This window comes from Vidua macroura, chromosome 10 (assembly GCF_024509145.1).
Source record: "Vidua macroura isolate BioBank_ID:100142 chromosome 10, ASM2450914v1, whole genome shotgun sequence".
Taxonomy (NCBI): Eukaryota; Metazoa; Chordata; class Aves; order Passeriformes; family Viduidae; genus Vidua; species Vidua macroura.
In genome coordinates this window covers 17,443,572-17,455,045 of record NC_071580.1, presented here as the reverse complement: position 1 = coordinate 17,455,045, position 11,474 = coordinate 17,443,572, and the positions used below count along the sequence as shown (strand labels likewise).

General features: G+C 42.3%; 1 protein-coding gene across 1 annotated transcript; it reads left to right on the top strand.

Annotated features, from left to right (window-relative positions):
• Positions 1-7,091: 7,091 nt before the first annotated feature.
• Positions 7,092-10,110, top strand: KCNE4 (potassium voltage-gated channel subfamily E regulatory subunit 4). Its single transcript, XM_053986277.1, has 2 exons — positions 7,092-7,145; positions 7,572-10,110. Exon 2 carries the CDS (start codon positions 7,598-7,600, stop codon positions 8,087-8,089), a length of 492 nt encoding a protein of 163 aa, XP_053842252.1. The 5' UTR covers positions 7,092-7,145; positions 7,572-7,597; the 3' UTR covers positions 8,090-10,110.
• The last annotated feature ends 1,364 nt before the right edge of the window (positions 10,111-11,474 follow it).

The following is an 11,474-nucleotide window of genomic DNA, read 5'->3' as shown; positions in this document are numbered from 1 at the left end:
TCACTTTGGCTGGGCTGGATGCGTGCTACTGTGATAGCACTCTCTGTTCCTTTCATCTCTGCCCTGCACCTATTTCTGGGAGAGGAGAGTGAATCTCCCCCTACATGTGTCTTCTGTCCTCGGGAGGATGGAAGATCACTGTGACACTCAGGTTGTAGTCTTTACTGTATGGTGTGAGTTCCTAAAGGGGTAGAATTGTTTTTGTAGTACATGCCATGATGATCTCCCTCTCTGTTTCCAACCTCTTTTGAATGCTGTGTTTTCAAGAGCACTGTTAGAACTTGCTATGAAGTAGCCCTTAGTACTGGCAGGTATTTTAATCTTAGGGCAGAAAAATAGACACAGACCATGCTGCAAGCCAGATTGGCATCCTGCCTTCTATTAGCAGTTGTATTCCTAACACTCACGAAAATTCTGCTGGATTCAGTGGGAGCTCTGGGCATGTGTGAGGCAGAATATGCATTGTTAAATGTTGACATTTTTACCGTTTGTTGATGTATGAAAATGAAATCTGTGATGCTGTGGTTTAATAGGACTAAGCAGGAGCTGTGTCCTTGATTTCAGAGTCTGTGGTTTCCCTCATGATTGAATTTTTGTCTGTTTGTTTTTCTGCTCAAATTCTTTGAAGCGTGATCAAATTTGAGAATGGTTACACCTCTGAACCCGGGCAAGTGAAGTCACTGCATGTGTGAACCTTGTCCTGTTCATTTCATGGGAGAGGATCCTGCTCCCCTGTTCTCCTTGGCTTCCAAATATCATTTTTTCTAAAAAGCTCGAAGTAGAATGACCATGCCATGCTGGGCTTCTCCATAGTCCACAGAACTGAGGAGGAGGAAGAGATCACCTGGGGTGAGACAGGAGCTCGTCTACGTGGCGACAGGTGATGTGTAGCTGCTGCTACTCACAAAGGCAGCAGCGTGCCAGCTGTTGTGAACCCATTCTAACAAAATGTTTCCTGGCACAGGGAATGCATGCATGCTTTCCTATTTGATCTCTGGTTGTGCTTAACTGGACAGCTGGATGTTTATCAGTGTCTCCATAAGCTTTCTACCTTACCCTGGACAAGCGTCTCTCAACTTTTCCAATGATCTTTAATTTATGATCTGTAGGCAGGTGAGGGTTCAAGTTGAGCACGAGAAAAAAAAAAAAAGAAACCTGAGATCTTCATACTGCATGGTGAGGAATTTTTCAAAAGCCCTATAAATATTGACACATACCTCTTTATCTAAATTTTTTTGTTGAAAAACCTTCACTAATGTAAATCAAAGTGCTAATTCTGAGCAGATTAGAGCTAGAAGATGTTCAGGGAGAGTGAATGGACATAAATAAGGACCAACTAATAGCTGGGAGAGCAAGAACTCTCTCTTTGCTGAACAGAAAGTATTGTGTGTTTGGATTTGTCAGTGAATTTCTCCTAAACACTGCTAATCACATTTGAAGGCTCTTGACTTTTTTTTTTTCTTTTTTCTTTTGGTGGCATCCAGAATTTAGTATTTTGCTTGCTGTTTTGGATCCAAATAGAAGCAAATAATGTTGAACACAGTCGAGCCATACAGAGCAATTTACTATTTGACTCCAAAAGCAAAGTAAGTTTTGAGTTAATTTTGTTTTTAAAGATAATGCATCCAACAGATAATTATATTTGGCAGAAGAAAACGTAAAGGAAAAATTTAAAAAGTATTTTCAAATCAAGCATCACTACATTCACTGTGTCACATCAAAAGAAAAGGGTAAGGTAATGTGAAGTATAGATTTCATTTTATTGCATGGAAATCTATGTTGGTAAAATAACATTGTAACCTGTCTTAGCTACAGGAAACAGAATTGAGGCTGTGATGACTTTCAACTCAGATTCTTATTAACCACAGAAAAGATTATATTTTTTAATGCAATTTCTTCTTATTGCTATCATGAGAATTACCTGTTTTCAGCCTGTTTCTAGTCACTCCTAACTTTCTGAAATTAATTTAGAGGTTGAAAAGGAATGTGTCTCCGAAACTCCAAGACTCTCACAAAACATGCCTTACAGTAAATGCTAAATTTAGTCTGAACTGTTATTACAGATATCATTGAGGTTTTCTGTTGCTTGTCATCTCTCAGGATCTGAAACCAATTTGTCTTTACAGAGCCTTGTTGTGTGCTTGGAGAGCAGTTGCACACTCCAGATGTGGCTTCTGGGAAATCTCTTGCCACTGCTAGAGCTGAGACTGTGAGTGCAGATGGTCACCTTGGCCGTGAGATGCTGCTAAACTGCTAAACCCTGCATTTGCTTCTATTTATTAGAAGCAAATAATTTTTTTTTTTTATTTTTTATTTTTTTTTTTTTTTTTTTTTTTTTGTGCTGCCCTGTGAGCAGAGAAGGCCTGAGAAATTTTAAGTTTCATGAATATGGATCTGCTATGAAGGTCAAATAAAATTTGAATTAAAGCAAACTAAACTCTGAAGTTGGAGAGAAGGCTGATGCATGCTTCTTCTGGAGTTATATTTGCATGTTTTCCCCAGTGAAGGGTGTGAGGTAACAAGGCAGAGCTGTAGCATTTTACTAAGTTTTTTATATTTAATAACAGATCAGACCATTACTTCCATTTGGCATCCAGATGGCAACACGGTATATTATGGATGACACTGAGGAAATTGCCATCTTCCTCTAGAAATTGCTCATGTCAAGTTTATCAAGAATGTCATCCATTTCTGCAGTGTGAAAAATAAGGGAGATTGATGGAAAATGACACTGAACCTAGAGCTATGTGCCAGTGGCTCAAGTGCCAACCCAGCCCCTGTGCTCATGAACACAGTGGTTGTTGCCTTTTTGGGTGGTGATCTGCCACTCTGTTACCATGCTGGGCCTCCCAGCACAAGAAATTTGTAAGTATTATTAGATTAATTTCACTTAAGTGGCTGAACTGATGAGGCATAGAAGCGTTAAGAGCACGTAGTAAAGGTCATAAATTTCATCCTGTTAGTACACTTAATAGTGAGGAGGCACGTGGCTTGTGCTCCTTCTGCCCCTCATTGCCTACTCTGGGAGTGAGTGAATTGCTGCTTTTGAGCTCGTTTTTATTCCAGCACACTCACAGGCTCCTCTGAGCTGCACAGAGCTTGAAAGGAGCAGGTGCTGATGTTTGTTTGAGGAGAGGCACTGCCAGTAACTTTAGGGGTCTTGGCTCAGGTCCTCAGTGAGGTGTGTGTTTTGCAGCAGGACTGAAAGTCAGTGTGTAGCTCTCAGCGTGGCACGTCCTTAAATGCAAGACCAGATCAGGACCACTAGATGTTTAGCATGTCCTCCTTTATGGTGTCAAAAGCAGCTCCAACTTTACTTTAATTGAAATAATATGTGTGAGTGAAATATATTGATCATCTGTTGATCACCATCGGTCGGTTGTCCTTTGCCAAATGTAGTGTCTGGAAGGTCTAAATCAAAAATAAGTTCATACTTGCATGGCAAAACTCTCCCTCCCTTTTCCCCTAGCAGTAAATTACCAAACATTACTTCCATTAAGTGTGCATATGCAGGAAGAAAAGAACCCAACTCTTCTGTGCTTCCTGTTTCTCTTTTTTTTTTTCAGATGATAACTCTAAAAAAACACATACTTGGGTACTCTTTAGAGTGATATTGTCAGCAAACACTCATCAAACAGGCTCAGCTTCCCATTGGAGCTGGCCCTTTAACAGTTGTCTGGTGTCTTTAGTCTTATTACCTCACTAACTGGGGCAAGAAAATTAAATGCAACATCAGACCATGGGTTATGCCTGTAATGAAGGGTTAGGCATATATTTTCCATGGCAGCCTGCAGAGTCATCTGGGTCTCTAAGGAGGTTTCATGTTGTCTTCATAATAGATTCTGTCTTTGTTCAGTTTTCTGACCGTCCTCAGATTTTTCTTTGGAGAAAGGGCTCACATTATATGATCCCTTAAGCCATGTTGTGAATTCCTGCCCCGTGGGATGCCTCAAGCCTCAACGTTTGCGTCCTTTGGTGACGGAGGTTGCTGCCACAAAAGGCTCTCTAGGAGACAGGGACCTTGAGAAAAAAAATCTGGCATCAACAACTATGTTGTGACCTTTTCATTGTTGGAGTGCCTGGCTGTTGCTCTGCTTTATTGGCCTGAATGTTTTCCAAAGGGGGAATATGGAAGGTGGTAGCAACAGCACAAGGATTATTCTTAAACGTTATAGCCTTGTTTGGGATGGGTGCAAAGAAGGTGAAGAGGAACATGTGAGAGGCAATTGCTGAAAGCATAAGAGATGTGTAAGTGACATTTCAGGGAAAATTCTCTGAAGTTTGGGGAAAAGAATTTATCTGAAAGGAAGGAAGAAAGAAAAAGACATCAAAAAAGAAATAGCTAGTAAGCTTAACTTTAAAAATAAGTTATTTCAAATTAGGCAAGCTTTTTGCAGTGATCAGTGGCTTTACAATATAATTTGCAGCAAATACAATTTTGAAACACAAAACTAAAACTCCAATTTTTAATTTTCTAGGTCTTGTTTTTAGACAAAAATATAGTTTCTACAGAGTACAGCTTGAGAAAGCTGACTGATGGCATCAGAAGCAAGTGGCATATGTTTTTCAGGTGGTTATTCCCCAGTGTCTTGCTATCCCTCCTCTTCGTGTCTATAGAAGGCTCAGGAATTCCTTGCAGGCCTTTTTAAAATTAAACTGTTTTTAAGAACCGTGGGCTAACAGATGGAGAAGAGCTGTCATCAGCTAGCCAAAGTAAACATAGTTGCAAAGAGTTTTCGTCAATAATTCTGCAGAATTATGCAATCCAGTCATCTTTCAGTTAAACTTTTTGGGGAATTGCATAAATCTATGGATGTACCTGAGCAGCCCTCCTGTGTTCCAGCTGGGTGCTCCAGTTCTTCTTGGTAATTTTGTACAGAGCTTCACCTACATGAAGAATACGAGGGTTTGGAGCAAATAAAGGATTCTATTTGCACATGCAGGTGACTAGAGAAGAGCTGGCCTGCCCCTGCTCTGCTGGCTCACTGCTGGGAGCTGTGGGGTGTCTGTGCCTCTGGGTGTGCCTTTGTGTCCAGGTGAGTGGTGACACAGATGACAGGCTTTAGTTGGTCTTGTTCCCAGGATCAAGCAACTTCAAGAGGGTTTCATGAGTGGAAAGGATTTCTTCTTGTACTGAGCTGATTTTCATTGACCCAACAATGCAAGGCACTTCCTTACAAGTCTGTGAAAGTCCTGCATGAGAAGGTGTTGTTAAAATCTGACATGTTGTCTTTAATTTTCAAACCCCCAAATTTCCAGAGCTGAATGGGGAGGGCAGATATCACATGGAGCTGAGAAAGTTGTGAAGTAAATATTCCGTAAAGTTAACTAGAAAATCCAAAGACTTGCTCTGGGTTCTGCTTTAGCCCACAGTTGATATGCTCTTGTTGCCTGCTCGGTAATTTGTCGGGAACAGGGAAGAAGAATTCAGACTTGGCAAGCTGCTGCTGCAGACAGATTTTGTCAGATGAAATCCCAGTAGACGTTAGCCCAACATCAACAGCTCCTGAGCTATCACATGGGAATGCACAAGGAGATAAAACCAACATCCTAAAGGGAGGATCCTCTATTTTAAGGTGCAGAGAGGGCAATGTGGCTAATGTAATTTTTTCCTTTCTTTCTGTAATCGTTCAGAGAAATGATGGAAAATGCTGGTTCCAAACACACATGCAATTCTGTCTTTTCTCGAATGCTCAACTACATCTAAAGTTGCTTAACTTCTCTCTCTTGCCTTTTCTTACATGTGAAGAGAAGTTAATCCTATCTGCCTTTACCTCAGAGGGATTGTAAGGGCAGAGTTTGGAAAAGAATTTGCTGTCTATGCAAAGAATCCACAAGTGACTGCGGGGAAAAAAAACCCCAGACCTACCATTGGGAAACTCCAGCACCAGTCTACTGCTTTCTGGAAGTGGAGTGTTCTGTTACATAAACATCCTTGAAGCTTTGCAGAAGGGGTGACATTCACATGTGGGCCCTGACTAATTGGGCTTTGTGTGTGAAGAACGGGAATGGAGAGGATAAGGAAATGAAATCCCTAAGGTGCAAGCTGGGCCTCCTTCTTCCCATGGCCTGGGCTGTTGCTTACGTGTTGGAAAGGGGTCTCAGAGCCTCCTGTACCACTGAGCTGATGACTGGGAACTCTGTGGGCCCTGCAACCCAGGCTGCACCCCAACTCCCCAGTGGGCTGCGAGGTGTCCTGCTCTGCCCAGCAGCCTGCAGCAGTCGCTCAGAGAGCATCTCTCTGCCCAGGAACGGGTAACATCCTTTTGTGCTTAAATCATCATTAACTCAGCGACCCTGGTCTCTATTTAGGCATAATATCCTGCACACAGCATTAACTCTTATCTGCTTCTATGGAGGCAAAATGAAGCTTCAAACTTCAGGAGCTCCAGATTGCTCCCTGGAGGAGTCTGCACCCTTCCACTGATGATGTGGAGAACCTAGATCCCACAGTTTCTGCTTTGATGCCCAAACTTAGGCAGCACCAGCACCCATCCATCCAAAACTCACTCAAGACTCAGGGCCCAGTTCTCCCCAGCCCCTCACCTTGTGGCAAAGTGGAGCTGCAGCATGAGTTGAAAGTCAGCACTTTGTTCTGCACATGCTTTCTAAAGCTTTGTCACTAGTCCTGACCAAAGAAAATAACTTGTTTCCTCCTCTGTCTCTTTGGAGAAGACTCTGTATAGCAGACATGTAAATAACTTGATAGTGTCTAATATAAAATTCACATGTGTATTTTTCTATATGTTATGACAAACACAGAATAATAATCTGCAGGTTTCCCATTCTGTGTAGCAGCTCTCAGGGTAAGAGGTCAGATTCAGCAGCTGGGATGTTAAAGGAGCAGATTCAGAAGCTGAAAGAGCCAGTGTGGAACTGGTTAGGAAAGAGTAAAATCTGAATTCCCAACTCTTTTTCTTTTCACAGCTGTTAAGAGTTCAGTGGGTTGAACTGCAATCCTTCAAGTTCATCTGTTGACTCCAACACAAAACTATTATAAACTGTGCCTCTAAAACACGTGATGAAACATTTCTTGAGAGCTATTTATTCCAACTGCAGCAGAGGAAAGTTTTCAGAACACCCGGCATTTGGTAGAGGAAAGATCTCCTGAGCTTTGCAAAAGGAGGAATTATTTGCATACTGGCGTAAGTTGCTTTTTGATTATTTTTTTTCCTACATCACTGAACAAAATAATACTTCTAACTTTCCCCCACCATGGAAACATGATCAAGTAGCACAAAACTATGTTTCAGTGCCTAGCAGAGAATTTCTATATAGTTTTCTTTCTTTAATCATATGGATTGGGGGTTCTATAATTCGGATTAAATTTAAGATAATTTAATATTACGTGTTTTCTTTTCTTTAATGTTTTCTGTATCTGAGTAAGAGTTGATTCACTTATAGTACTAATGCAGAGGTACAATAGGCTGAGAGCTTGAATCAGGTGTGGGGTTTGCAAGCTTACAATTACAAGGAATAAGGAAGAGTTTGGGGTAACCTTTTCCCACGTGTTTCTTTTACACCTTTGCACTGAAGTTTGATCTTACGTATCCATTTACATTCTCCTCTAGGCTTTAGCTCTGATAAAACACTTTCTATGCTGAAGATGGACCATGCAAACGTGACCCAAGCTATGCTCGACGCTGAATCCCCCAGCACAGAGAAGAACAACAGCAACGAGTATTTTTACATTCTGATTGTCATGTCTTTCTACGGGATCTTCCTGATAGGAATAATGCTTGGCTACATGAAATCCAAAAGAAAAGAGAAGTCATCCAATTTGCTTCTGCTCTACAAAGATGAGGAGAGGGAGTGGGGGGAGGCTGTAAAGCCTCTACCAACCGTAGCAGGGCTGAGATCCGTGCAGATCCCCATGATGCTGAACATGCTGCAGGAGAGCATGGTGCCATCCCTGTCCTGCGCCATCTGCTCCATGGAAGGCAGCAGCGTGAGCTCCGAGTCCTCCTCCCCAGACGTGCACTTCACCATCCAGGAGGAAGTGCTGGACACTGAGCTCGGGGAAGTGTTGGAAACGCCCCTCAACGAGAGCAGCGAGGGTTCCGTGGAAAACCTCCAGAGGAACTCCTAGCACTTGCAGGGCTCCCCTGATCAGCTGCCAAAGCGCGAGTGGAGCTCCCACTAAGAACTTGTGGCTCTACTTTTCTGCTCTCCTATGAACTCTGAACAGGTATCTGTGCTCCTGGGCCCAAGGTGTTCCTGAGAGCTGGCAGGACAAGGGAGCAGCGGTACTCAACTTCAAAGTGTAACTTGCACGTAATTGGGTTGCTTAATTTTAATTTTCCATTATTATTTCTTACTATGAAAGCTAAGAACATGGTGAATATATATGTATTTTCTAACGAGGTAATTATTACTGGCATGTCTCTGCATATTTCAGAATTCTGTAAATATCAGGAAAATGGTTGGGGAAGTTACCCTCATGCAAGTGCCTGGTTCTTAAAGATGATGGGTAATGCTCATGCACACAAAGCTGTGATAGACTAGAAATACTCTCACTGTGTTTTTCTTACGACAAACCACAGCCAACAGCACATTTGCTCAATGAGGCCTTGAAATCTGAAAATTTGTTGATGGTGTACTTGAAGGGAGATTGCAGCATGGCTGGAGACTGACCTTAGGTACAGAAAGGCAGAAAAAAAGAGGCACTGGGTTCCTGTGCAGTTTGTAGAGCCTGGCTCCAGACCCATGACACTTCTCCATGTCCTTGCTGAAGTTATACAAGCACTGGCTGGGTGAGGCTCACCACCTTCTGCTGCAATCCAGCCTGTGACTGAGTTACTAACATGAAAGGTGGCCTCGTTTTTTGCTTTTGTATTTTTTAAAGATGTGTACGTTTGGTCACTAAAGGCAAAGATCTGTAAGTTAAAGGAGATGTTAAAAGATCTTTGTTACAGGCTGTAAGAGGTAGAAAGGCTCAAACAGATGCTGCTCTGTTACGCCCCCTTGAAAAATAGGTGGAATTCTGAATGGAATTTAACCTAGCAAGGGTGAATTCCTGGCCCCACTGAAATCATCAGCTGAGTCAGGGACCAGCACAAGATTTTGTGCTTCTCTGTTGGAATAAAATTCTCTATTTGAGGTCAGTAAAATTGTACCCATTTACATCATTAAAGAATCTAGACTTTCTGCTCTATTTAAGCCAGTGTAGGTAAGCATTGTGTTGCATCTTTTTTTAATCAGCTCACATGTAACACATGCATTTCTATAAAGCTATTAGTAACTAGTTTTTAAAACCACCACAGACTTCCCCCTCCCCCAATTTAATGGTACTGTGACGTTTTTCAAATGCTCATGAAATTTGTTGCTAAATTATTGCACTTTTACAATAAGTAAAAATTAATACAAAGAAGAAAATTAATATTTCAATCATACCTTATATTTTATAATAACTTATTACAGTGTTTTGATTAGTTTTGAAGCATGAGGGCTGAAGAGCCTGAATCTAAAGCATTGCACAGCAAAATATTTGCAAAATGTCTCCACGTATTTCCTGCACTAAAATAGCTCTGTGATTTATCCACTGGCATTAGAGCTTGAGAGACAGCTCGAAAAACATGAATGCCGAAGGGCAGAAATGAACTGAAGCCAGGGTGTGCTGTGCTTCTGCCGCTGGGGAGGGCTCAGAGGGTTAAAGGCATGCAGGGATCAGGGACCGCTGCCTCTTTCCAAGCACAGCAGAACAAAGGCTCCATTGTGCTCCGAAAGGGCCTGACTGGGGCAGACTGAAGGCAGCGGGAGTTTTTCCATCGGCTTCACTGAACTTTGGATCAGACCATATAAAGCTTTTTGTAGATTTACTCTAAAAGGGGCTGTTTTAAGTTTGAAAGGAGCCAAATTAAGTTTGGCACTTTGCCTGGAATCACTTGAATCCTGAAACTTTCCAAATGAGACTGACATGTACAAGTTGTCACATTTTCCATTGCTTTCTCCTTCGTCCTTTACTTTTGGTATAAATGTATTTGTATCTGTAAAAAACTGATGTATATAATTCCAAACATCGAGTTGTATATAATTGTCTCATGTATTTAAAGTTTATTGTTTCTACTGGCACTAATTTTATTTAAATAAAGAAACACATTTCCTGGAAAAGTCTCCATGTTTGTTCACTACGTCAAATAGATTTCCAGTAACGAGACTGGGCACAATTCCTGCAGGATCCTTTTCTTAGCCTCTTTTTGAAATGATTCCTTGAGCTTTACAGTACTGCAGCATTGTGGGCTGACTGCAGGGCTGGGCCAGGTGCTCCCAATCCACCTTTGGTCCCTGTTGGCTGCTGGGCAGCACGCTCAGGTCATCGGTGTGTGCCAACAGGGCCACAGGGATTCCCTTCTGCAAAGACCTGGGGGTGCTGGGGAAGCTGGCAAAACTGCTATGGAAACTTGTGTTACTTATTCAGCCTCTGGAGATGTCTACATTTTGAGTTTCACAGTTAGATTTGCATTGTAGCAAATTGAGTGGGCTAGGGTTGAGGTTATGGACAAGTATCTGACACAGATCTCTGATCCCACTGGATTTCCACTGCTTGGCCATGGCACACAGCTGGCTTTGTCACAGCTTTGACCCTCACTGCTGCTCTGTTATTCCCAGTACTACGTAGAGAGGAGGTTTTCAGAATCTGCCTCCCTAAGAAAGGGATAAATGTTTAGAGGCAACTTTGAACTTCCCTAAATCTGTTGAATTACAGATTCACCAGCACTGGTTAGGACCTGCCTGCATGGGGTAATTTGAGGTTGTTTCAAAAATCAGATCGCTAAAAAGTTATATCTGCTCGCTTTCCCACAAAACAGGCTCCCCTGTGCTCTGCTCCCTTCACTCACTCCCCATTAAATAATTCTGGGGCCTGGTCACAAGCTTCTGTGGAGCTCAAGCTACCCATGAGCAAGGCTGTGCTTCCCTGCAGCCGTGCCCTGTCCCGGGACAGCCGCGGTGTCCTGGGCTAGCGGCTCAGCCCCAAACGCTGCATCTCCACGTTTACCCACGCCGCTGGCTCCGGCTTTCCGTGTTTCCATTGCTACAACAATGAATCAAGGAACTTCTGACAGCACTGGCGATAAGGAGGAAAAACAGAACCAAATGTAAATTACAGCTCTGCTGCATGGATCAAAAAGGTAACTTATTCCAACAGTTTCTTGTTTTCAATTGAGTCGCTATAAAGGGAAACACTGCCTGCTTCGGGGCCTATTTACACTGAAAAGAGTTTCTAAACACAAAAATGAGGCCACCTTGTTGCAGACTGTGATGGAGCTGTCCTTGGGTTGTGGGGTTGGAGAAAGCATGTAGATAGTTTTGAATGTATTTGCCTTTGTCCTAAGGCATTTGTCTTTGTCCAAATCAGTATTTTGATGACATCAGGGGAAAAAAAAATAAGCAAAAATCTATTTTGGCTATAAAAGTTAGACACATATGCAAGTGAATACAATGATGCCTTGAAGACAGCCCAGTGACCTTAGATT